General features: G+C 39.2%; 1 protein-coding gene and 1 non-coding gene across 5 annotated transcripts; both read left to right on the top strand.

The window, feature by feature from the left end:
- The first annotated feature begins 18 nt into the window (after window positions 1-18).
- Window positions 19-27,438, top strand: NMRK1 (nicotinamide riboside kinase 1). Of its 4 annotated transcripts, none has more exons than XM_072959603.1 (9): window positions 19-242; window positions 1,778-1,906; window positions 9,444-9,534; window positions 9,831-9,879; window positions 14,628-14,775; window positions 14,853-14,924; window positions 15,676-15,782; window positions 17,959-18,042; window positions 21,972-27,438. In XM_072959603.1, the coding sequence occupies exons 2-9, from the start codon at window positions 1,851-1,853 to the stop codon at window positions 21,989-21,991; spliced, it is 627 nt and encodes a 208-aa protein (XP_072815704.1). In that variant the 5' UTR covers window positions 19-242; window positions 1,778-1,850; the 3' UTR covers window positions 21,992-27,438. The 4 variants fall into 4 exon arrangements, with proteins under 4 accessions (XP_072815704.1, XP_072815706.1, XP_072815705.1 ...); XM_072959605.1 differs by lacking the exon at window positions 1,778-1,906 and adding an exon at window positions 5,177-5,230 and having other exon boundaries at window positions 26-242; XM_072959604.1 differs by lacking the exon at window positions 19-242 and adding an exon at window positions 271-890.
- On the top strand, window positions 1,123-1,229 carry LOC116280402 (U6 spliceosomal RNA). The gene has a single exon (XR_004189791.2). It is a non-coding gene; the product is annotated as a U6 spliceosomal RNA (small nuclear RNA).
- Window positions 27,439-27,719: the final 281 nt, after the last annotated feature.

Genomic DNA, 27,719 nt, shown 5'->3' with positions numbered 1-27,719 from the left:
CTCGCTGGAGTCCCGCCCCGCGCAACGCCGGCTGGAGCCGGGCGCCGCGTCCGCTCCGGATAGGACGGAACCCTGGGCTGGCCACTTCTGCTCTGGGCCGCCCCTGACTGGGAAGGGGCGCGGGGTTAGGGGCTCTGGGCCTCTCGGTTAACGAGCTGCGGAGGTTGCGGCGGGCTAGTGACAGGCACGCGCCTGGGAATCGCCGGTGCCGCTTTGCTTGGGAGCACTCGAACTGGCGCCCGGTGAGTACCTGCCTGACCCCGCCGCGCCGCGCTCATCGCGGGGTCCTGGAGGTGTTTCCAGAGTGTTCCTGCGCTGGAGCCCGAGCCTCGTTGTGTCTTGCAAACCTTGTTGGGACTCTTACCACCCTAAACGGGCTGATACGTGGCCTGCCAAGGGGGACGTGTACTCGTGCTGGTGCCGTACTCTCACGCCCCCTGATAATCCTTAAAATGGGAGTCTGCTTTCAAAAGACGTTGGAGAAGTCCCTGGGGACTGGGTCAGGCGGTGATCCCTACGGGAGAAGACAGTCTTTTGTTCCTCCAGCACTGGGATGGTAACTGCGGCCCTCCTGCGCCTGTTACTGTACAGGCTAAGAGTGGTTTTTACATTTTTTAATGGCTTGAAAGAAATCAAAAGAGGCAGGTTTTGTGGCACGTGAAAATTATATGAAATTCAATTTTCAGTGTCCATAAAGTTTTATTAGAACACAGGCGCGCGCATGTATTGTCTGCGGGAGCGCTTACTTCCTAACAGTTGAGCAGTTGCCCACGAAGCCAAAAACATTTACAGTCAAGCACTTGGCAGAGCAAGTTTGCCCACCCCACACCTAGCAGATTGAATCTCCAATGGGAGCCAGAGGCTGGAGCATACAAGAAACGCAGCATGCGGTAAGTTAGAAATAGTACAGGCAGTATTATAAATCAGTCGTTATGTTTGGGGGAAGAAAGATGGAAAAGGAAAAAACTACATGAGCATCTATGTAAAATGAAGCTTCGAAGTTTCCACTAGGGGTTAGTGAGTGATTCCAAGAGAAAGGGGCATGGGTTGCAAATTCGGAAACTCTAGCCTAGAGATTTCTGTTTACCAAAAGGGAGCAAAGTTTAAAGGTTAGTAGGAAATGTGCTGGCTTCGGCAGCACATATACTAAAATTGGAACGATGCAGAGAAGATTCGCATGGCCCCTGCGCACGGATGACACGCAAATTCGTGAAGCGTTCCATATGAAAAAAAAAAAAAGACTAGTAGGAAAAGACTTCCCTGTCACATTGAAGGTAATCAACATGTTGAGTAAAATGAGTGAGAAGTCCTGAAATATTTCACTCTTAGAAATACCAGGCTGCTCTTTTTAGACACATCGAAAAGCATTTCCTTGGCTTGTCATCCATTTGGACTAAGGGCTTGATATTTTCTTTACAATCTGCTGATTCTGCACATGCCACCTCTGACCATTTTACAGTTTAGAATCCAAAATGTACCATATTTAGTAGTGAAATAATTTAAATATGGTAAGCACATACCAGTTATGGGAAAAAAGGACTCAACAACATATTTTACTTCGGGTTAAAAAAAGTATAAAAAAATTAAAATTACTCATTTTGGATTTACTCTTTGCTGTCTTAATCTGCTCTCCTTCCCCTGGACAAATTCTGTCTGCTAACGAGGAAAGCCTTGCACTTATTGGGAGAATAAAGTACAGTTGACCCTTAAACAACACAGATTTGAACTGCGTGGGTTTATTTATACTCATAATTCTTTCACTAAATTTTTACTGCAGTTAGACACGATCCAAGGCTGGTTGAATGTGACCATTCAGAACCGTGGATACAGAGGGCCAAGTGTAAAGTTATATGTGGATTTTGGACTGTGAAGAGGTCGACACCCCTAACCCCCAAGTTGTTCAAAGGTCAGCTGTACATATGTATCTCATGATACTGGAAGTGGTGTGTATACCTAGTAATCAGATACCCCTGGACTGATGAGGCTGGAAAGTCCAAATGGTTGTCTCTCTGAAGACATCCAGTGATTTGCAGTTTGTAGGTGATGGAGCTTGTGTTTGCTTCACTGGAGTCTGCTGCTGTGTATATTTGGGACCTGACAACTCGATTGTAAGCTGTTTTGTTGTTGTTGTTATTTAAGATCTTTTTAACAGTTTGTTATTTAGAATAATTTTTCTCCTTATTTTTTAATATCTTTATTGTGGTAGATTGCAAGTTTTTTTAAATGTGATTTTAAAATAGTTCTTAAAGAAGAAAACAGGTAGTGAGATAATAGAACATGGTGTAGAAATGGGCAATGCCAGGCCTGAACCTGGAGTTCATCTGAAACTGCCCTGTGCATGCAACGGTTTTTGAAATAAATAAATCGCTTCTGGGATTGCTACACCACCGCCAACTCCAGCCACTCAGCCCAGCCATAGGTATTGCCTCATCTTTTCTCTTTCTTTCCCTGTTCTGTCCACCACAGTGTCACTTGTTCATTGCTAATGGACTGTGCCCAAAATTTACTCACACACTGTCATGGACAGGCTAAGACTGCTAACTGATATAGAAGTGAGGGTTCCTATATTGGTAAAATCTGGCACTTGACTGTGGGAGTTCCCTCTTGAGCCCAGGGGATTTTATAAGTAGGTTCTTGACTCCTCCTTACTGTTGGTTTCTGAATTATTAGAATTTCCACCCAGATAATCCCCTCAAGCCTATTTCCAGCACCACAACAACACTTCCTTATTATTTACTTGTTATATAATTGATGCATCCTCCTATGTATGCACAGATGTGGCAAGAATCACAGGGGACAAGTAGTCCTTGCCACTCAGTGGAGACAGCAAACATACACCCCATCAATAATACATCAATAAAAATGACATAATTATATATGAGAGCCTCACATTGAAGCCCACCCACGTGCACCATCCTTTCTTTGCTCTTGGTAATAAAGTGCTTTTTAGCAGCTTAGAAAGATGGAAAGAAGTTAACTCACTTGGTTTAGTCTTGTTTCTAGCTTTTCCTTTTATCATTAGTGTGATCTTGGGAAAGTGAGTCCATTGTCTGGGCCAGTCTCAACTTCTACAAAATGAAGGGGTGGACAAAATGATCTCTAAGGCTGTATTCCTGCAGGTTTGAGTATTTATGTTCTGACAGATTATCCAAAAGTAGGCAGGGTGGGAACAAGGAGTAACAAAGTTTTATGAATGTTTTTTCTTATTTTGCCAAATGAGAACATCAATCTATGACTACCTACTGCCAACATAATTTCATAGGAGAAAGGACATTTATCACCAAAAAATGTAAGAAAGCTGCCATCTCAGGGTAAAAGGCAGCCTTTTCCTTCCTAAAAAAGAGTAATTGGCAGCCTTGCATTGACATATTAAAAATAATAATAGGGTAATATGTAATTCAAAAGTAGAAAAATTATAACATAAAAATTTATTTTTCAGTACGCATTGTATCAGTTGTTCCCTTGATACACTCTGGCAATTTGAATGGAGATATATGTGCAACCAGTACAACTCCTGGTGAAACTCAGATGTCCAACTTGATCTGCTATTTTATTTTTTATCACAGTCATTGTTGAATTCATGTCGCATAGAGGCTAGTAAATGAAAGTGTAACCAAACCTTAAAAAATTGCATTCAATTTGAAATATAATCATTCCTCGGTATGGGGGTGTCCAGGACCAGTTCCAAGACAACACCCCACCTCCACCCCAGGGATACCAAAATCCACAGATGCTCAAGTCCCTTATATAAAATGGCAAAGTATTTGCATGTAACCTAAACACATTCTCCTGTGTACTTTAAATCATCTCTAGATTACTTATAATCCCTGATACAATGTAAATACTATGTAAATGGTTGTAAATACAGTGTAAATGGTGTATATAAATTGTTGCCGTACAGCAAATTCAAGTTTTGCTTTTTTGGAACTTTCTGGAAGTTTTTTTCCCGAATATTATCAAACAACTGTTGGTTGACTCCGCAGATGCACAACCCTTGGACAGGGAGGGCCAACTATGTTTTGGGGAAACTGAGAAGAAGCCTCCCCACAAGGGGAGCCTGGACACAAGTCTGGGATAGAAATTGGGAGGGCCGCTGTGAGCTTTCCACCGAGCCACCACTCACCTGAATGGCACAGCTTAGGTCCCTAATCACCCCACCAGAGCAGTCAGCAATAAAGAGCAGCATCAGTCAAGGGCAACCTTGTGGAACCACGATAAGTTTCCCTGCAGCTGAACTTCACCTTAAAGAGAGGACAGTGGTCCTTGGAATATCTGCAAGACTGCTTTGGGGAACCCTAGGGGGCCGTGTGTGAAACTGCCCTCCACCCTCCAGACCGGGGGTCAGCAGGCAGTGGCCTGCAGCTAAAACCTGGCCCTGTATCCTGACACTCACAGTTCTTTGTGGCAGGGAACACTCATTGTGAAATCCAGGAAGGGAAATGGTATCCCAATAAAATAGGAATTCCATTCTTCTCATTCATAGATATGCATTATGAAAAAAAAAATTGTGCTCAAGATCATGTTTTGACTTTCATCAAAAAGTTTGTAGAAATTTATTTTCTCTTATTATATAAGTACCTACATGATAACCTCAATTTTTGCCTCTTGGCCCGCAAAGCGTCAAATATTTACTGGCTGGCCCATTTCTGAAAAAGTTGGTATACCTTAGCCCTAGGGTGAGGAAATAGTACCCTTAAAGGGAATTAAGTACCTCTTGCCTCTGACTCGCAGTGACTTTCTCCCCATTTCAGAAGGGGAGAGGGAGAGGCCAGCTCTGCCGGTTCCCTGTCTTGGGAATAACGGATCATCCCTGGGAGACGGAATATTGCAGATAACAGACCACCTGGTCGAGGGGAGCGGGAAGTTTTGTAGTGTGCCCTGTGGCTCAGCAACTCTTCTGCCCTTGAAAACAGACATTCAAGGTCAAGGGTGTATGCTTGACCCTGGGAACCCTTTCAGTTCCCTTGACTTCAGCTCACAAGCCCTGAGCACAGCCCAGTGTTGGTACCTAGAAGGAGAGTGAAGCTCTCCCACGGAATGTGTGTAATCCAGTGATGGGGTGTCCCAGAGATCGCTGTCACCTTTCCCCATCAGCTGGCCCTCCTAAGTTAGGGCTTTCTTTTGCCGCTTTAGACATCTAAGTGATATGCATTCGATTTTTTTTTTTAAATTTTAGGAAGACGTGATTTTCAAAGCTAACTATGAAAACATTTGTCATTGGAATCAGTGGGTGAGTAATTTTGCTACAAACAGCTGGCTGAGATACTCAGAATGTCCAAAGGGTGTTGCCACGTGGTCATGGTGAGGGAAGGAGAGCAGTGAGGACTCCTGAGTCCCAGAGCCGCCACTGTCAAATTTAAAACAGTGGCGCGTTGGCTACACAAGTGCCAACAGGAGGTGGGAGAATTTCCTATAAACTGAGAAATAGAGTCAGTAAACAGAGTTTACCTGCTTTACCATTTGTTTTCTGAAGCTGACACCAAAGGCAGGGCCTGATCAGATGCTACTTTGGTTCGGGGTACTTTCTCATTCTCCGTGTGGCTCCTCCAGTATGACACAGAAGAAAATCTATCATTTCTTTCCTGCTATGCCCAACTTTGGACCTGTGGAATAAGGAATCACTCCATCTCTACTCCTTTTTCCCCACACTTAGGGTGACCTTTTATCTTGAGCTATTGCCCTGGCATACTTATTAATGATTTGCCCCTTTCCCTCTGAAAAGTATTCTAAATTATATGGTCACCCTACTTGTGGTACCAGAGGTGGACGGACATTCAAATGAGACAGCAACGACTCCGAAGGACATGCTTTGTTTTGCTAGTGTATTGTGTTCACCTTTCCTCTGAGTACTTTCACATGTGTAGTCTAGTTCGTAAAATATTTGAGACTGTTGAAATTAAAGGTTTGTAATTTGGCGGAGATCATTGTAATAATGCATCACATTACTATAGTATGTAATCAGTTAGAAATAAAATTGAATGAATGAAATGTCAGAACTCTGCCTCAACTTGCTCCCATCTAATCAGAACCACAGTTCAGTTTTTCCCTACATTATTTCTTTTGTCCATCCCTTCCTCCTCACTCACTGCCACCATCCTAATTCAAGCCCTCATTCCTTAATTCCAGTCTCTCCCTCATAATCTTGCCTACATACTTCTGCCAGTTTCATCTTCATACAGATTTTAAGTTATCCTCTCACCTGATGAACAATATTTAGTGGTTCCTAATTATTTAAAATAGAATCTAAATTTCCTGATACATGAGGATCATCTAAAAATAATAAAAGAAATGTATTAGCTTTGGAGGCGGCAGGCTGCAGGAAAGATTTGGTAAAGGATCTTAGTGGTGTCACCAAAGATTGAGTTTCTCTCTGCCTCTTCTCTGTGTCTTCGTCCATTTGAATTCATCCTAAAGTTGGCTCCACTTTTTGGTCACAAGGCCCTACCAGCAGCTCCTGGGACCTCGTGCTTCTTCTTAGCCTGTCAATAGGGGAGAGAAGTGCTTCTCTTCCTTTAGGTCATTGGTCTCTCTTTGACTGGACCAGCTGTGTGGCATACCCACAGTCACTGGGGCAAAAGCAACAGGATTCCCTTAGTTGCTTTAGGTCAGTTGGACTCTGCTCTGGAGTTGAGAGTGGGGTCAGTTCCAACCAGACCTTGGAAACAGTAGTAGGACCTGGGTACTCAACTACAAAGTCCACTACAGGGTCCAGTGCAGCTTTCATTCTGCACATGTGTGAATGCGTTCCCCTTGTCTCAGTATTCCGGTGCAGTGCCTTCTGTCTCAAAACCGGCCTCATGCTTTTTTGCCACATGCATTTGGTTCTACTCATAACTTCCTGAGAAAGTCTCTTTACCATCTCTTCCTCAGCAAGTGCCAGGATTTCATTTTAGTGCTGCTGCTGCTGCTTCTGTGAAGCCCCTGCCAGACTCAGCAGCAGTTCCTGGCTTCCTTCCTCCAAACTCACTGTGCTGTGTCTCTCCCCTGTGCCTGTCACTTGCTGCCCTGTGAATGAATCATTCAGTTGAGACTGCAGGGAATAGTAAGTGTTCTAAAGGATTCAGGGGGCATCTGTGAGCCTTCTGAAAACTTAGTGCACGTGTGAAGATGTTCATTTTTCTGGGGAAGCCTTCATCAGATTCTCACAAATTTCCATAATGTTAAAAAACGTAAGCTCCATGGGCACTGGAGTGAGACTTTGCATCTTACCTCTACTACTTGCTAGTTGTTACCTTGGGCAAGTTTTATGAGCACTCAGCTTTTCAGTCTTTAGTTTCCTTGACTGGACAGTGGGAACATTGTTGTCTAACTTTTGTGGAATAAATTCTCCACTTGTTGGAATAATCACAGACTGCCTTTTTAACTTCTTCCTAGCCAAATACCACATTCCAAATACAATACCCACTCTTGTCACCTGTTATGTTAAAGAAACAAATGGATTAGGAGCGGTGCATTTATTTGGGCGTTGTCAACAAAGAAGGAAGTGAGCCCGTGGAGTCGCCCATCTCCTTCCCCAGATCCTAGGAAAGAAAGTGCTTCTGTCTCCCCCAGGGTTGGGGAGCACGTGCAGGAGGTTGCAAGCCTGCCAGTGCCTGGTGGCTGTGAGCATGCTGAAGGAGAAATCTTGAGTCTTAAGGTATCACCTGACCAGGAGGGTTGCATTCTAATTATAGGTCTTAGATGTGTTAAATACTTTTCCCCCTCCCTCAGCCCTCTGACCTGGACTGCCTTCTAGCTGGTTCATGTCCTCCAAGTCTACAGAAATGGGGTGCTTATTTCTCACTGGCTGCATGCAGCTCAGTCAGTGAGAAGGGATCTAATTACTATTGGTTTAAATGCATGATCTTGACTAAAGAGGTGACACATTTTCTAGCCAGATTGTTCATACTGTAATAAAGTTACCCCTGTTTACTATGTATTTTAAACCAAAACTCAGTAAATGAACTATGGGCATTGAGTATAGATTACAGACATTTTTGTTAGAAGAGGGAAAATTCTCATAACAGTATCTTTTCAATGAATAGTAACACCTGCCCACTTTTCCATTTTCAAGGAGATTGCCCATATCCTACCCAACTGTGTAGTCTAAGGTTAAATGAAAAACAAAAACAAAAGCTTGTGAATCAAGTTCCTTCTACTTTGTAGGTATAAGGTATTGGGTAATAATTGAATGATATTCATTAAAGAATGTTGATGAATAAATATTAGTTCTCTTCCCCCTTTTTAAATTATAAACATATTGGAATTCATCTTACCAGGGATTAAGCACAGGCCCTTGTAAATAAACGTGCAGTCAGGAGTCTTTTTATGCTATAGACATTTGGTGATGCGGTTAAGTCTTCTCAGAGCAGTGGTTTTAAATTCACAAAATAAAATACAGAAATACAAAGGAAGCCAGTTACAATAATGATATAGTTATAAAAATATTTTTAATGGAAATCTGTAGCATTGTGATATACATGCTTCTTCGTTAACTCACTAAATAACAATGTCCAGTGGTGGGTCTAAAAACTGCTGTAAATTTGAAATAATAATGAGTGTTAATGACACTTCAAGATGTCTGCCCCAAATGCAACATGATATGAAAATACCTGCGTGATTTCCATTGCTAACTGAGTCACAGGTACTATTAATGTGACATATTATAATTAAAGAAAATGCCCAAGTTCTATTAGAATTTAGTGAAAATAAAGACGTACTTTCTTTCAAGTTCATAAAGACCCTGATTCTGTCCACAGACTCTTTGGAAGTGCATCAGCCTCAGGTTAAAAAAACTCTTCGACTGACTGGAGAAGTGCCTCCCACCCAGCGTGCACAGTGCTGGATGTCAGAAAGCTAGATATGTACACAGAGGAGTTGCTCAGGGTCCCCTTTCTCCTTGATGTCTCAGTCTAGCCAGATGGGACAGGAAACTGACTGAATGTGATAAGCTACATTGGACCTTCCAACCAGCCCCAAAGTAGAGAAACATTAAGGGAAAAGGAGACATCACAAAGGAGATGAAAATTTGTGATAGGTAGGCTTGTAATAACCCACTCCTTCATTTTTCTCCACTGTGTATTGAAACAAAATCACCACGTGCAATTGTACATACTGTACAATTGTACATAATTGTTCAATTAATTGAACTCTGTGTGTGTGTATGAATCCTGTGACTATTTCAGCGGAGACCAAAAGTTATTTGGCTTATAACATAATAGCTGTATTTTAAGTCTCAGTGTTACCCAGTTCACTTGCCCAGTAGTGAGTTACCTTTCAGCTCTATTCTTTCCAGTTTATTTCTTATCATTTATTGTGTCAGACATACTTGGGCCTGTGAAAGAAATAGTTTTTCTTATATATTACATAATTTAAATATACTTTTTCTAAGATAAATTAAAAATGCTTTATGTTCTTTTAACGCATCTTCCTTCCTTTTTTGTTTGTTTGTTTTTGTGGTTCAGTGTGACCAATGGTGGGAAGACAACACTGGCCAAGAATTTGCAGAAACGCCTCCCAAACTGCAGTGTCATATCTCAGGATGATTTCTTTAAGGTATTAATAAAGCGTCTAGATAATTTATTTAACACAAAAAAGTTATAGTAGCAAAGCTAATTGGTTTACATCCAAAAGCCTTGGCTGATTGACTGGGCTTTTGTAATGGAGAAGGTAGTCTCCATGCAGTAGTGTTACTTGTCCACTAGATGGCACATTTATGGAAGCTTCTTTGATTCCATTTATCCTCATCAGCCAAAGCATTTGTTAAAATAAAGGTTTATCACCTCTTCATTCTTTAATTGTATTATTTCTGCACTGCACAGTTCTGATTAGTACTTTATTGTTTTTTCCAGCCAGAGTCTGAGATACGGACAGACGAAAATGGATTTCTGCAGTATGATGGTAAGCAGATAAGCTTACAAAACATTATGCTCTAATGTTCATTTTCTTTTTCAAACCCAAGTAACTTCACTAAGTAACCAGTCTCAAAATATATTTAAACAGATTGCTATACTTTAAACCTGCTTTCATAAGAGTTTCTGATTTATGTTCAGCTATTTAAATAAATGAAACCTTTTCCCCAGTTTTATAGTTAAAACTGGAAATATTGGGACAATGGATTTTTCTTTTTAAGGTGGGGCAAGGTGGGTCTCTGTTATTCTCCACATCCCTGCATACAGCCCAACCCTCTCCCCTCTTGCCTGGAGCAAACTCTAAGCCTGCCCATCCTCTGAGCTTACCTTCCCAGGGACCAAGTTACTGGGCAGCTGTTTTTTTCTATTCATTGCTCAAAAAGATTAGTGAATATTTTTCAGATGGATTCACTTCACTCCCTTGCCCAATCTAACACTTTTTGAAGTTAAAGGAGTAAAGTACATCAGAAAAACATCTACTTACCTATAAAGAATATAACTAGTAATCTGTATTTAATGATGTTATCATGTTTTATAATTAACAAGATGATTATTGAGTCCTTACGCAAACTAGCCACAGAGAGAGCTCTCTTAAAGAACCATAAAATTAGTTCTTTATTTTGAACTTTGATAACCTTGGAGGAAAAATGACGTGTTAGTTCTTACAGACACATGATAATTCTGAGAGGCAAAATCCTTACAGACACATGATAATTCTGAGAGGCAAAATCCTTGACTGGCTGTCTCTTCTTGTGTCTTGAGCTATAGCCAGAATAATTTTTTCTTTCTCTTTCCCTTTTCTAAAGGTTAGCAAGGAAGATTATTACAAAGTAAGATTTAAACAAGGAAAAACTGTTTTCAATAGTTGACAAAGAACGATTCCTAACTTAAATGAGTTTTTACAAACTGATAAGAAACACAGACACAAAAGGTTATTTGATTAGTAAATGTACAATGGAAAGTCAACTTCAAAAGTAGTCAAAGAATTATAACATATTTTCCAACTTACCTGGTAAACAGGTTTTTAAAGCAATGATAATGGCATAGGCCCAATAAAGCAAAAACTTATAAATTGGAGTATAGATTGGTACAGTCTTTTCTGGAAAGGAGATTGAGCGTATGTCCCAAAGACCTTAAAATGTTCATGCCATGTGTTCAGGTGTCCCACTTCTAGAAATCTATCTTAAGAAGAAATCTGAACGTTTCAGATAAATGCACAAATTTAAGGTAAGTCAAGGTAATGTTGAAATCTTTATAACTACCAAAAGAATAGTATATAGTTACCACATTTATAAATATATGGAATCACTCAAATATTGACAAATACAAAAGTGAAAAACAGAGAACTAAAATATCAAAAGATGGTAGAAAAGCAGAAGATGGTAGTAAGATGATAGTTTTAAATCAAATATATCAGTAGCTACATGAGGTTAAATGAACTAAAATAAAATACTCCAGAGATAGACTGGCTTTAAAAGCCAACTGTAAGCTTCTTATAAGAGGTATATTTGAACATTAGAATACAGAAAAGTAGACAGTAAAAGGCTAGAAAAAGATATACCATGCAGACACCTACTGAAAGAAAATTGGTGTAGCTCTACTAATATTAGACAAGGTAAAGTTTAAGGCTAAGAGTGTTACTAGAGAAAAGAGAGATAAATGAATCAATTCAACTGGAAGATAAAACAGTCTAAAGTTTGTAATAATGTGACCTCAAAATACATTAAGCAAAAACTGACAAAAATAAGAGGAGAAATAGACAAATCTATAATTATTGTGGGAGATTTTATATAATTTCTCTAGTAATTAATGGAACAAACTGACATTATGAGAGTCTTACAGATTTGAACAACACAATTAACGAAACTTGACCAAACTAACATATAAAACATACCAACAATAGCCGAATACACATTTTGTCCTCGAGAACACATGGAACGGTAGCCAAAATGGAAGGCATACACAAGGAGATGCAGGCAAGTCCTAATACACTTCAGTGGACTGAAGTAATACAGAGATATCTTCTAATCATGGAGAACTGAATTAAAAATCAATAGCAAAAGAGTAAGTAGAGAATTCCCGAGTGTTTGAAAATTAATCAGTGTCTTTTTTCTAATGTTTAAGAACCTTTTCTTGTGGAAAATTTTGACTGAACTCTCATGAATTCACTATTATACTTTAAAAATGAACTCTTGGCCAATTATATTTCATCTGTACCCTCACCCACTTTCTCCTATATTATTCTGAGGCAAATCCTGGACATCATCACATTTTTCTGAAACAAAACACTTCTGTATATCCTGTGAGTCAAAGATTAAATCTCAATGAAAATTAGAAAATATTTTTAACTGAATGATAATGAAAATATATTAAAAGTAATGGTACTTATGGTTCCAGCCAAGATGGCTTGGCCCCATTCCTTGCTCTTCCTCCTCCTTAAAACTAAAAACCCTGAATGGAACACAACAAACAAGGAAAGACTCTGAAAGATGAAAAGAAGAGAGAGCAGACTGACTAGGGACTTTGGAACTTGAAGGAGGACATGGCTGTGAGTTCCCTGGGCCTTTATTTATTTATTTATTTTCTGCCATGTATCTGGAAAGGGATGATGGAGAAGTGTGCAACATGGAACCATCAGTAGGTGCACACAAAAACTCCCAAGAAACTTGTCCCTTATAGTCAAAGGACTAGAAAAAGGGTGGCCTAGCAGTATAGAAAATTATTTTGATAATACCCACCTTACTCTAGTCAAACACAGAAGGGAAAATGAGCCTCCCTCACGGTGTTAGCAGGGCCAAGTGGAGGGCTGGACTTCTGGACCCATCAGCACCCATAAGACAGGATGTGCTGGCTTTCCATATCATCCGTAAGGATCATATAAGTGGTGCCATACAAGGAACTGAACTTCCACACTGTCCTGGCAGCAAAGAGATAGAATAAGGCAGTGTGAGGTGCTGCTAGTAGGGCAGGACCCAATGGAGAGCTGAACTTCTGTCTTCACTGAGCTGTATTGAAACCACACCAGCACTCTGCTTTCTTCTTTCTCCCCCCACAGCCACCGCCCCCGACCTCAGTATCGGTGAGGCCCAGCAGGCAGCTGAACATCCACCCTTCCTGGACCTGCACACTACACCTAAACAGGGTGACTGCCTGCAAAAAAAGAAAAAAGGATTAACTAGGATCCAGAACCTCATAAGATAATACCCCAAATTTCAGGATTAGACTGAAAATCATTTGTCATATTAAGAACCAGACAGCTTTCAACTTGAATGAGAAAAGACAGTCAGACACCATCACCACGATGACACAGATGTTGGAATTCTCTGAAGGATTTTAAAGCAGCATCCATAAAAAGGCTTCAACAAGCAATTGTGAACATTCTTGAATCAAGCGAAAAATTAGGAGGCCTTAATAAAGAAAGAGAAGATGTTAAAAAGAATCAAATGGAAATTTTAGAACTGAAAATATTCAATAACTGGCAGTTTAAAACTCACTGGATGGGCTTAACAGCAAAATAGATATGACAAGAGGAAAAAAAGTCAATGAACTTGATTGAAGACAGAACAGTAGAAATTACACAATCAGAACAACAGAGAGAAAATAGACTGAAAAGGAACAGAAATGTGGGACAATAACAAAAGATCTAACATTCATATCATTGGAGACTTAGCAGGAGAGGAGGGAGTGGTACTGGAAAAATATTTGAATAAGTAATGGGGTAAAACATCTCAAATTTGGCATAAGACTTGAACTGATAGATTGAAGAATCTAAGTGATCCTCAAATCGGTTAAATGAGACTGATGAAGAAAAAAGAGAAGGCACAAATAAAAATATAAAAAAAAACAGCATCACTAGAGATCCTATAAAGATTCTATAAAAAGGTGAGGATATTGTGAACAATTTCATGCAAATAAATGTGAAAACTTAAATGAAACTGATAATTTCCTAGAAAAATGCAACTTTTCAAAACAAACACTAGAACAAAGAGGAAATCTTAATAGCTCTTTATCTATTAAATGAATTGATTCATAATTTTAAAACTTTCCACTATAAAACCTCTAAGCCCAGATGGCTCAACTCAGTAGTTCTGGAGTGGGACTGAGAATTTGCATTTCAGAAAAGTTCTAAGATCTCAGGTGATGCTGATGCTGTTGGTGACACTTTGAGAATCATTGTTTAGGATACTTTTCTAGAATTAAGCACTAGAAGTATGCACATTTTTGAGTTTGAGAATGACATATTTGTGTCCTTTATAAATTCCTGTAGTGATTTTCCTCTTACTTATCTGTGAGAGCTCTTTATATATTAAAAAGCATTCTTTGACAAATATGTTGCTGGTATTTTCCCTAGTGTGTTGTTATCTTTCACACTAATTTATAAATACTTCATCATCCAAAAATATTAAACTTTTATATGATTGGAGGGAATAGAAGTTATAAATAAAGCAGTGAGTTAGTCAAAGTTGGTAATGGGGACATGGGAGTTCATTGTACTCTATGCTCCACTTTTATGTATGTTTAAAATTTTCCAGAATGAAAAATGTATCACATATACCAACTTACCAATATTAGCGTTTAGATTTGTTATCTAAAATATTTGTTAATTAGGTATTTTGAAAGGTAAATAAAATAGTGTTATTTCATATACTTATAGACCACTGGATATACTCATCATAAAAAGCCACAGCACGAAACTTTTGCTGTACTGATTTCATATTTCTGTATGTTTTTTCGAAGTGCTTGAAGCACTTAACATGGAAAAAATGATGTCCGCCATTTCCTACTGGATGGAAAGCCCAGCGTACTCTCTGACGTCAACAAATGAGAGAAGCCTCGAGGAAATCCGCGTCTTAATTATCGAAGGTTTCCTTCTCTTTAATTACAAGTAAGTATTCCCCACTCTAATACTGACTCTGAATGAATGGGGGAAAACCTGGTGAACTGAATATGCTGTTATTTTAGGCCCCTTGACACTATATGGAATAGAAGCTACTTTCTGACCATTCCGTACGAAGAATGTAAGAGAAGGAGGAGGTAAGTTTTGAACTTGCCTTTGTGGATTGTGATTCAAAAAACAAGCTTTAGGAAAAATAAGGCAGGGACATTACTGATCAATGAATATATGTCCTTTTTCAAAGAAGGGAAGCCTTAACTCTTTTACACAAAGAGCAAAACCTTTTTCCGTAAATGGACGGTCACTTGAAGTAACGCGAATTACTTTTCTAGGAAAAGGCCCTTGTACAAACTGTTGGGCTCATCTTTCCTAAGTCTTCATATGAAGCAATCCTGTGTGGATTATGATTTTAAATTAATGGGCCTGTATTCTGCTACAGCCACAGAGAACACCAATTAATTTAAAGCTTAATCCAACTTCACAGTATTTCTGTCATTATTTACATTGATATTTGTCTCTCTATTCTTTTATGAACCACTGGGGGTGGGGGGGCAGAGATAATTAAGAATGGTAGTCAGTCAATTACAGAGTTCCTTTTTAGATCAGAGAACTAAATCCATTGTGTTGTCTTTGTAACTGGCATTGAATCTAAAATGTGTAGTCTTAATCCTGTTTAGACTCAATTTCTGAGTGATTTCCCTGTTACCCTGATCATTATTTTACTTTATCAATTGTATGTTTGTCAACCAACATAAAGTTTCCTATGTATTTTGGGGGAGGGTATAGCTCAGTGGTAGAGCGCAGGCTTAGCATGCACGAGGTCCTGGGTTCAATCCCCAGCACCTCCATCCAAATAAATAAATAAATGGAGTTTCCTGTGTATTTTGATAGTACAAGGGTCTACGAGCCTCCAGATGCCCCAGGATACTTTGATGGCCACGTGTGGCCGATGTATCTAAAGCACAGACAAGAAATGGAGAACATCTCGTGGGAAATTAGTAAGTGCATTTTCTCCCTCTGTGGAAGGTCTTTTACTTTTCGTTGCCTCAAAGTACACAAAAGAAAGAAACATTTTTCTCATGTATTAGATTATAAAGAGACATTTTAAGCCAGAACACTCTGGACTCCTTCTTTTCCACTCTGGCTCTCCTGGCTTCTGCTTCTCTCTCTATGGCTCTTATCAGAGTTTGTCAACTTCTCGATGGTCTGTCATTCAGTCAGCAAATATTGATTGAATGCCTTCTGTATACAAGGCACTGCCCTGGCAACATCAAGGGAAATAAGGCAGGCCTAGTCTCTTCTCTTATAAACCAACATTCTATCAGGGAAACAGACGCTAAACACACAACTAGCTGCTCAAGATTGTCCTTTCCAGCTGTACAGAGCATACTCCAGGGGGCATGACCAAGTCCCAGCAATCAGGGAAGACTTCCTTGAGGAAGCCACATTTAAACCACACTTTGATGCATTTAGCTGGACAGAGGGAGGCAGGTTGAGAGAATAGAAAATCACCCCAGACAGTGGGAATAGCACATGAAAAGGCCAGGGGACAGGAAGGAATGAGCACCTGAAGGAATAGAGAAAATCAAGGCAAGAGGTGATGCTGGTGATACAGGAAGTGTCCACACCCTACAAGGCCATAGGCCAGTTAAAGACTTGGGTCATTATCCTAAGAGAATTGGGAAGCCCTCTCAGAGAGGTTTTATACAAGAACATGGTAGGTACAGAATTCTTGTTTTAGTAAGATCTCTCTGGCCATGTGAAGGGTAGATGTAGAGGGTGCAATATTGGACCTATGTACTCAAAAGACCTGGGTAATAGAATAGATATAAAGGGCCTAGGCAATTGAGGTGTCAAGGACACCAGCACAGGAATTGGCAGGTGTCATTTCAGAAAACAGAAAAAAGTAAGTCAGATTTACAAGGGAGAATGCGAGTCTGTTTGGCACATAATGAGGTTGAGATGCCATTTGGAGATAAACTTATAAATCTGCAGGCCTGGGCTAAGAACAGATCCTTGGGATACAGAGTGCAACAGAGAAGACACAGGAGGCTGGAGAGAAAAGGCTTTTGGATGGGGCAGAGGAATCAGAACTGATGTATCTTTTCAGTTAGTAAAGGGAGTTTCCCATATTCTGAGAAGCCTCTGGCTCCCATGCCAGACCGTGCAGAAAGCACACAGGGCCTCCCCAAGTTCTGGCAGCTCTTATGACCCCTTTTTCAGTCCAGTTCACCCACTCCTCCCCTTCCCCAGAGCCACTGCGGACGGACGTTCTGGCCTCACTACTTCCAGATCAGACCATTGGTTGCAGGAATAACTTTACTGACCCTCCTTCCCTCTCGCTTTAAAATGCAAATCTGACCATGCTTCTGCCTTGCTTAAATGCCTTCAGAGAGCCTCCAGCTCTTCAGAATTAACTACAAGCTACCAGACAGCAAGGCTTTTAAGGACTAAGGCACAGCCTTGCTCTAAAACCTCATCTCTACACTGTTTCTACCTCCCCACACGCTAGCCTTTCCCAACTGCGCATCTTTTTTCTTAACGGGCCAAGTTCTCCTACCTCCGTGCCTCTGCAGTTTTCTGACTGGAAGGCCCTTTCCTTCCTTTTACCTACATGACTTCTTTTTCTCCCAAACTGACTATGCCAGTTTTGCTTAAAATAAGTATCTCCTGAGCCTGACGAATTGGGATTCAGTACACATACGAGAGAACTCAGACCCTCCTCTCCCCTCTCCCCGCCCCTCCTTGCCCGCGTGGTTTAAGAGGCTTCACAGGTGATCCTGATGTGTCAGTAAGTTTGAGGACTGCTCCCTTAGGTGATTGTTTGGGAAAGGCACCTCTTTGTGCTCCCAGAGTGCTATATGCACCATGCCACTGAACTCTGGTTCTTTCTTGTTTTCTTTCTTTCCTTTTCTTTCCTTTTTCTTTTTCTTTTTTTAAAATAATTTTCATATCAGCTAGTTTGAATTTCTCTGATAAACTGGAATTTCTTACTTATTACACCTGGCTATGATATATTTCTCTCTTTAATGGCTGTTACTTTCTTTTTAAGTTAAGTCCCTGGGTTCTTTGGTTAAACCTATTGGTGTTCTCAAGAGATTTCAGGTGCCAGAGTAAGTGTCCTGTATACATAAGCCTGTTAGCATTTGAACTGCTCTCTGTTTCCCTTCTCAGTTTACCTGGATGGAACAAAATCTGAGAAGGACCTCTTTTCACAAGTGTATGAAGATCTTATACAAGAGCTAGCAAAGCAAAAGCGTAAGTATTGTCCAGGCAGAGTGGACTGTGAAAGAGCAGCCAGGAAAATTGTTCATTCCGTACACAAGAACTGCATACCAGAATGCTAATGTAGGGGTCATTGTATCCATCATTCATTGCTTTGAAGATAACTCAGAATCAGAGACTCTGTGTGGGTCTGGGGACTAGATTAGTTTGTGAGTTTTTTTTAACGGTGAAAATATTTACCCTTTTTTACATCTCTTAATGATATTTATTTTACTCAGTTTAAATTTTTTTAGTAGGTGGCTGTTATTTCAGTGGGACTGATACTATCATTGGAGTTGAATGAAGTTAAAATACTAGTGATCTTGTTGTCATATGTGTAGAGCTCTCTTTTCTCCTTTATTTTTCTTAAAGATTTTTCATAAATTTCTATTTCTCATATGCCTCAAAATAAACACAAAATTTAAAAAATTATTTATTAAGTGTTTAAGTTCTTCAGATCAGACAGTACATTTTGCAAGTGATAGAAACCCTCCTAAATCTGGCTTAAGCAAAAAGGAACTACAGGGTGGCAGTGGCTTCAGGCTCATCTGGATTAAGAAGCACAAATAGGGTCCTCCTGGTTCTGCCTCAGTTTCACTTTCTATTTGGGTTTATTTTGAAGTCAGTCTTTTTCCCCTGACAGACATGATGTCTTTTGGTAACACCATCCTCCTAGGTCCAAGAGACCCAGGGGGAAAAGACAGTTTATCTTTTTTTAAGATTGTCTATGGGTTGATAAATTTTAAAGCCAAGTGTTGGGTATAGGAGATCTATATATTATTCTCACTACTTTTGCAGATTTTTAAATTTTTTAAACTTTTTTTTTTTCAAGTAGTTTTCCATTTTAACCCAGCTAAAAAGTCTCAGGAAAGACTTTGGTTCTGTTTGGGTTGCATGGCTTTTGTTAAACCAATCACCATGGCCAGGGAGATGGCTTACTCTGATTGGCTAGGACTGGATCATGTACTCATCTTGTAATTGAGTGCCTCTTCTAAGGCATTCTGATTTAAGGGGAGAAATTCCCCAAAGGGAAAGCAGGGCAGGAAGTAGAAATCAGAAGAAGAAGGATGACAAAGCATGCTGGGAGAACAAAGCTATAGGCCTAGCTGCTGTTACATTGGAACTACTTGAACTAAAACGGTTTTCATGGCTAACACGTGCAGAATTCAGTCATCAGCTGGCTCAGGAGAAGGCAGTATGAGTCACTTTGGCAACAAAGAATATTGCATGCTCTTTTGGTGAGAAGCAACTACCCTCGTCCAAATGTCATCATCTCTCAGTAAGAATTAGATTTCCTATGTCCTCAGTAAATTCCTATCTGACTGGAGGTCTGAGCCCAGCCAGGAAAGCCCCTTAATCCTGCACACTCCTAATTTCAGGATCAGCCCTTTATGAAGTCATGAACCCATTTAAAGAAATTTCAGGACCATTTAAAAATTTCTTCCTTTGAGTGAAACCTGAAGTGCTTGCCAAATATGCCTGCTCACCCCTGCCATCTGTTACTCTGATGAAAGGCAGGCCTCCCATAATGAAGCTCAGGCACCAGCATAAGTGGGTGGAGAGAGTGTAAGGTGCAGAGAGGGGCTCAGCCATCATAAATGATAACACATGAGCCAGAGCCACTTCTGTGAGCATTATTGGCTCCCTTGCTGACCCTAATAAGATACTTACAGGGCTGTTACAATGGCTGGACACCTGTACCTTTCTATCTCTTGATAATGGCTAGTGCTTGGATCCAGTTCTCCTTTAGTGGCTAAGTCATACGCTGGAATTTGACCTTACGATCCACCTGCTGATAAAAATGAAGGAGCCTTGATCATGTAGCTCAGGCAAATTGCACCTAATTCCATACCAAACGCCAGTATTTGCCATCTGGTCCAAGGCTCAGGAATAGCTGGCATGTCTTGACAGGTGCTGAAAGCCCGCAAGAAAGTACATTTCTGCATGTGTGACACCCTCGTCTTGCCTTGCCTATAACCTGGAGGTTTTTAAGGAAGTATTTCTTTGTAAGGCTATCTTGCTTGTGTTCTAGATGTAAGATAAAGTTTAAAAAGAAAAAAGTTATAACAGGAATGTTAGAGGGGAGATAAAATCCAAAGATCAGCCTTTCCTACCTCCAAGATCTATGTTCATTTTTTCCAGTTGCATAAGTAAGTTACTGTGTTATTTATAGTAACCCATCACCTTTCCCAGTTCTAACCACAGTGCCCTGGCAAAGCCAGCCTGGAGGGATCCTCAGTGTTGCCTCGTTTAACCCTCAGTATGGGACTGAGCTAGCTAAGAAGCCTTTCAAAGGTTTCAAAAGTTGACTATATCTCAGGCTTCTTAAAGCGTCATGAACCTGTTTAAATTTCAGCTCTAAACAGTATAGAATTATAATTGTGATAAAGTAATAATAATGAAAGAAAAACAACAAAGATTGAATTTAGTTATTAATAAAACAAATGATCCAAGAGAGTAAGCTGATAAAGTTATGTATTTAATTTAAATACAGACTTTGAGGTAAAGTTTAATCATTACCTATTCTCCCTATGACAAGACAGTCTAATCACCAGCAACGTTCAGACTCCCTTTAAAAATGTTTATTTCCATTTCATTATAAAAGCATATTAATTATAAAAAATGTTTTAATATAAAAGCAAAAGGGAGAAAATAATCACCTGTATTCCCACGAATCATCATTGTTAACATTTTAATGAGTACATATTCAGTGTTTTTGCTATTCACATCAATCTCTCTTCTATATGGTTACATGCTTATTTCTGTTTTTACTTTATTTTTTATTTTAATATTTTTTGGGAGGGATCATTAGGTCTATTTACTTATTTATTTATTCTTTTTTTTTTAATGGAGGTACTGAGGATTGAACCCAGGACCTCGTGCATGCTAAGCATGTGCTCTACTATTTGAGCTATGTCCTTGCTCCTGCCACTTATTTCTGTTTTTAAATTAGTAATTAATATTTAAGAAGCTTTCTAGAGTCCATTATATAATAAAACTGAATAAAACTAAATAGCTCTCCTAGTTAAAGAATTCAAGGCTAAGTTCTGTTTTGCTCATTAAGAGTGAATTGTAAGACTCAATACTGACATCTTACTGCAGAAGAAGGATGTCAAATCAAAGGAACAAAAATTGCAAAATAAAAATTTAATAATCACGTGTTTTTATTTTGGGGAATATTTTTCTCTGTTGAGTTATTATAAAGTAATAGTATAATTATCTAATATAGTAGCCCAAATTAACATGGTGGAACCATTTTCTAATTGTTGGCTATTTAATGTTAGAAAGTTTTTCACATTGGTAGATAATAAGCTATGAAAATATCTGCACATAATGCTAGTTTTCTTCTTGAATTATATTAAAAATTTTCAGAAGTAGCACTTGTTTGTTCAAAGAGTGCAGCCATTTTTACATTTACAATCTTCAAAGATTAAATACTATACTAAAAAATGTGTGCTTCTCCAGCCTGAGCTGTGTAATAAGAATGTGGTAACTTTATCATAGAGTTTTTAAGCCAAGATCATCAAGTTTTCAGCTAGGCTTCCTTGGTTTAAGAAAAAAGATTAAAGGTAAGAATACTTCAAATGGAGAATAACAGTCCAAAACAAGAATTCTACTGTACCATGATATTCTTTCGCGGTATTCTTCTAGCTCTCAAATTATTCCACCCCTTGAAGTCAAAACTTATTATACTAGTTGCAAATGATATTAGACATCTAATATCTGAAGATAGGCTTAAATTTAACACAAGGATAAAAAGAATAAGAGAAACTTGGACTCTGTTTAGTTCTTTACAGAAAACCAGCATTTCTGGCTCCAGAATCCCTGTAATCTCAACACCCTTAGATGTCAGTGTGAAGATTTAATAAAATGAGAATTGGAATTCTCCATTAATTTCTTTTCAATTTATATTTATTCCCAAGGTCTGCAAGTAACAGCATAAATTTGGAATGCCCTGAATCCTTCCTGGAGTGAGTTAGGAAATTCAAAGAAATCTATTCAAGAACCTTAACCAAGATACAGTATGTACTTTGGTACAGTGACAGCTCTTGTTTTGTTTGTTGATCTGTTTATTTGTTCTATCACACATGGTTTCCCTAACCTGTGGAACAGTGAATAGCTATCCATGACAATGGACAGGAATTTGCCTTAATGAGTTATTCTCACTCCAAAAAGTGCAAAGATATGGCATAGCTCAGAAACAGGCATTAATTTTGCTAGACCAATGATTGTCAGACTCTTCTGACTGGGACCCAGAATAAGAAATAAGATGTAGATCACAACCCAGTATATATGTCATCTATCGATGTATGTGTTTGTGTGTATGTGTCTATATGTGTGTATATGTATGTGTCTGTATGTGTTGCATGTATCATATCAAGTATCATAAAACATTTACCTCACATGCACTCTTGATATTTTTTATTTCTAATTTTTTTAAAATATTGGTTACCATCCCATACCAGTGCCCACCTCCTGCAAATAATGGCATTACCAAGAATAGCAGTTACAGTGAATAAATCAAACCAATCACCCAGTGTCTTTTTATATGTGTTTTGCCCTTGTTACTGCTGTTAATTTTTGTGTGTATGTATCTGAAACCGCTGAATCACTTGTGTCACTATGTTGAGACTTTGTTACAAATAAGGGTTTTTTATGTGTGCGTGTTTTATTTTGTTTTTGTCAAACCCATGGTCTAAAATCACAGAAATAAGTTGCAGTTACTTCAGTGATATGCAATACAGGGGACCTTTCATTGAAAAACACAAATAGGAGATCTGTATAATCATATAATTTTTTGAGACTTCATTCAATGCTGGAATTTTAATTATCTACTGTGCTGATCAACTTGTTACTTAATAATATGATTAAACAGATTGTTCACAACCCTTCTGGTCCTTACAAATATAAACTAATGTTTCGTTAACTTTAAACATTCTCTGTAGGCTCCTCTGATCAGCTCTCATTACTTCCATATTTCTAACTAGCTTGCACTCAGTGATGATTAGGGGGTTTTTTGGTCACACACACTACAAAAACAAACAAAAAATGTGGACTCAACTAATAGTTCACCTTTTTAATAGCTATATGACTTGATCAAACGATTTTAAAGTATTTCTTCTTTATAAGGTGGGGATATCAAGAGTACTTAGTGTGGGTTTATTGGAGAGTAAGGATAAAGTTCTAAATCCATAACATGGCCCCCAAGGAATCCCCTGATTTAGCTTCTGAGTGCCTCTCTACCCTCACTTCCCACTGCTGTTCAGCCACTGGAACCCTCTCCTCAGACCTACAGGACACTTCCTGCTCATGGCAGGCACATGTGCTGCTTCTGATGCTTAGGGTAAACTTCTGCAACCCTTCCCTGCAACCAGTCTGCTAATTCCTACTCCTCCTTCAGATCACCCCTAAACTGCCTCTTCTCAGAGTATTTCCCTCCTTGTCCCCCCATAGGTACTCACCAAGCTCCCCTATTTTTTCTTCAAAGCACTAATCACAATTGTAATTATACTGCCACTTACAGAATCACTCATTTAGTGGCTGTCTGTCCAGCTAGACTGTAAGATCCTTGAAGGCAGACCCTACTTCTGTGACTTAGTTACAAACACACCCCTACTAATTAATTAGCACAGTGTCTGGCACATAATGAGCACAATAAATGTAAATGTTGGGTACTTTTTATAAATTATTACTACATCAGGGATGAGTTCACATGCAAGAAATGTGTCACTTGACTAATTGTAGCTTAAACTCATTGGGGTTTTGTTTTGTTTTGTTTTGTTTTGTTTTTTCATGACAAAGTCCAAGGCATGTAGGCCAGGGTTTTTGCATAGAGTTGTTGGATTTAGGGGGAAAAAAACAAAAACAAAATTCTAGGGTACACAGCTAAATCAGCACTTTAGATAAACTATAAATAACTTTTTAGTATAAGTCAGTCCCAAATATTAGATCTTTAAGACTGCTGGTTTTCTGAAATTCAGCAATTCAGAAGTGTCATGAGAAAGCCAGGGACTTTCATCCTTGACTATCACCTGAGGTATCACCAGGAGGTCACAGAGAGGCAGCAGAAGCATCCCAGCATAGTGTCGACTACCAAGGCAGACAGATCAGTGTAGGGAGGCACAGACAGCCACACGCCTTCCAAAAGCACCCATCAGTGGCCCCAACAGACTTCCCCAGATGTCTCCAGGGCCAGAACTGACTCTCATGGCCACTTCTCACTGCAGAGGAGGCTGGGAAAAGGATGTTTTGATAGATTTGAACCAGTTACCATTCATTTCCTGGGAGATGTTGCCATGGGGGGGGGGGGAAGCTTTTAAGGAAGGAGGAGGAAATAGGTAACCAACTCCAAGTGTCTGCCACAACCTTTTTATGCATATCTCCCTGGCTATGATTTTTTTCAAGCTTATATTGATGTAATTCGTGTTATCAGAAAATTAGGATTTTTTTTAGAATAAATCTAGATATGATTTTTCATAGTTTATTTCCAAGAATTTCTGAAATACCCCCTTTTCCCCTTCTCCCCTACATGGAGAGAATTGAGTGTGATTGAGAAACATCACGCTTGACTTTTCTCCCGGTTTCAGCATGTGAAAATAGGGCAGAGAGATACTCTTTATCTTAAACGAACAAATAAAAAACAAACAAACAAACAAAAGACTTTAACAGACATTAAAAGTGGAAACATTCAAACTGTTTTGGAAAGAAGTAAATATTTTTGCTCACTACTACCAGTGAGAAATAAATCAGGAATTTGAAATAAAATACCAGTGCTTCATAGCTGTGTGTGTGGTTGCACATTTAGTTAGTCTTACCAAAGCAGTTAGAGATAGTATATCTGTTTAGCAAAGCACATGCTCTTTTTCTATTGACAAGAAGCAAATCTGAAGTCTTCACTTTCTCTGCATGAGTAACCTCAATCCCTTTAGGATAAATTTGCTTTAGGAAAGTTTCATTGTGCTTGTGGTTAAACACAGAGGGAGTTTAGAAAAGGACCTCATGCACAGACTGTTACACTAAAGGGGGAGACACAAACCTAACAAATTGCCTTTTAAGGATATGCTTGTAGTACATAGAGTCATACAATGTTGGAGCAGTATTAGCTGGTTCGACACTCTATTTCAGTGTAGAAATTAAAACCAGAGCTGGTGACCTACCCAACCCCATGTGGCTAGTTACTGGTGGGACCAGGGCCAGGCCACAATTCCTATACCACACAAATATGCACACACACATTTTAAATTTTAAAGCAAAACAATGGCAGTAAAATCACTTGCTCGAGTCCATCATCTCTCCCTCTTTCCTTTGAAGGGAGAAAACTGAGGAGCCTGGAAAGGCAAGGGCTATGTCAGGGGAAAGTGAAGCTTTCTGTCCTGGGCTACTGGAGCCTAGTCAAGGAGACAAGCCAGCTCATGAGGTTATCTGAGAGGCAAGGAGCAGTGGTGAGCTACTGTGAGCTCCACGCCATTGTCTGCTGTGCTCATCTCAGGTTTGTGGCGCTAACTGTTCTTTCAATAACTCCATGCATGGTGGAGAGTTAGGAAAGAGACGGATATGGAAAAAGTAGAATGGGCATTACTGTCCACTTCTGTGCACACAAAGAAACAACAGAAACAGACGAAAATTGCAGTAGCAGCTTTGCAGCCCTAATCAAGGTAGCATGACCTGCAGATAAGAGAACTTCATAAGCAGAATTTATCAAAGTGAGCATGTTAAGTGCATTCATACCTTTGAGTCAAGAAACACATGATCAGCATATTATTGTATGCTCCCTGCTAATTTCCAGATCTCAGAGAAGTTAGATTGTTTTCTTAAAAATTGAGACTAAAGCTCATACAAATAAATCCTTATTGACTCTTCCCTTCAAGCCTTCGCAGCAAGTTCTTAGAACTTACTGTTAGAACAGTGGTTCTCAAACCTTGGCATACATCAGAATCCTTTGGAGGGCTTATTGTAACACAGATGCTGGTCCCCAACCCCAGAGGTCTGATGCAGTCGGTTTAGGGTAGGGCCCTAGAATCTGCATTTCTGACAGGTTCCCAGGTGATATTGATATTGCTGACCCAGGGACTATTCATAATTACTCCTCTGTAGTGGACAAGCAGCAGCTTACAGACGCAGGAGGGCCCACACTGGCTGTTGTTTAGATGCTAGTGGCCTGAAATTACTAGTATTACCAGCCCCTAAAAATATTACAGGATCACTCTTATGCCAGTTACTGATTTTATTCACTCTTAGCTCCAAATTCTCCCTTTTTGCTTTATCTGTGAAAATGAATCTGGGCCCTTTAGATGTTTTTCCTTTGGCCAAGAAGAATGGTGTTAAGTTTTGTCAATAGAGGGTGCTGGAGGGATGTTGCAGGAGAGAGGATTTTGCTTTTAGGTTCCTGTGGGTTGGCATCTGTAGAGAGTGCATCCAGTGAGACATCTGGGGAGTGGCTTTTCCATGGCATCCTAGAGGGTAGAGTTCCCCAAAATTCCAAAGGGTAGATTTCTAGCGGATTTGTTGGCATTGCACCACAGCTACTTCTCTGACAGTGAGCCATGGCGGTGCCTTCTCCAGTAAGGTCTGGCTCTCACTTATAAAGAGGGAGGCTGGGGGAGCCGAACCTCTTTCTTTGGTATTCCTTCTCAGTCCTAGGGCATGTGGCTGTTCCTTACACCTGTCTTCTTTCAAGTTCTCTTTACTTTTTAGCAGCCAATACCTTGTTTGTATTTTATTCAGAAAATAAATAATTTTAATGAATTAATTATTATTTGTTTGTATGTATTTGTTATATATTTATATTATACACTTTTACTTTACATATTTTATATATATAAATATATGTAAGTAAATTATGTATTTGTTTAGAGATATTTAATATATTCTATTTATTTATTAAATTTCTATGCATATAATTATTTATTACATTTTTAAAAAAATATTTTATGTAAAGAATTTATAAAATTCTTTATATCAAACTTTTCTTGTTCATATTAGCCTGGTTCCTCCCTCCTGATTAGACCCAGACTGATACAGCCATTGGGTATACTGTACAACTGATTTATAGAAGACAGATTTGGGCAATTGTGTGGTTGCTTTTTTTCTTTTCCTTTTTTTTTTCTTAACCTTTGCCATCTCTTACACCTGGGACACCATACCCAAGAATAAGAGCATATTGCAGGGATGTAAGGTACAGCATAGGCAGTATAGTCAATAACATTTAATACCTTTTTGTGGTGACAGAAGGTAACTAGGCTTATTGTGGTGATCATTTTGTAATCTGTGTAATTATTGAATCCTTGTGTTGTACACCTGAATCTTATGTAGTATTGTATGTCAATTATACTTCAGTTTTAAAACTGTTGAAAAAAATTTTTGGTCAATAAAAAGGGCTACAGCCTGCAATCCTGTGATCTTTACCTCACCATCCTCCTCCACAGAAGACTGTGAATGGATTTGCTAAGGATGTGTTGGATATTCTCAATTTGACAATAACATTTTTCATGTAGGAGGAGAGGCTCAGTTTTCTGAATGAGGCTTTCAGGAAAATTTTTAAACATGACTTGTTTTGCTTAACAGATCTATCATCCGTAAGTCTGAAGGTTATATTGGAGGACTTTCTTAAAATGTCAAAGTGACTGTGATGAAATAATCTAACAGGAAAATAATTTCCAACAGTGATGATG

The sequence above is a fragment of the Vicugna pacos genome, chromosome 4, assembly GCF_048564905.1.
Source record: "Vicugna pacos chromosome 4, VicPac4, whole genome shotgun sequence".
In the NCBI taxonomy this organism is placed as follows: domain Eukaryota; kingdom Metazoa; phylum Chordata; class Mammalia; order Artiodactyla; family Camelidae; genus Vicugna; species Vicugna pacos.
This window is presented reverse-complemented; position numbering and strand designations above follow the sequence as displayed.

What these genes read in the sequence shown, in the direction of transcription:
- NMRK1 (XM_072959603.1), top strand. Translation starts at nt 1,851, where the DNA reads ATGTGGATTTTGGACTGTGAAGAGGTCGACACCCCTAACCCCCAAGTT. An exon ending in GAACATCTCGTGGGAAATTA is followed by an intron (nt 15,783 to 17,958) that starts GTAAGTGCATTT and finishes TTCCCTTCTCAG; the next exon opens with TTTACCTGGATGGAACAAAA. An exon ending in AGAGCTAGCAAAGCAAAAGC is followed by an intron (nt 18,043 to 21,971) that starts GTAAGTATTGTC and finishes TTTATTCCCAAG; the next exon opens with GTCTGCAAGTAACAGCATAA.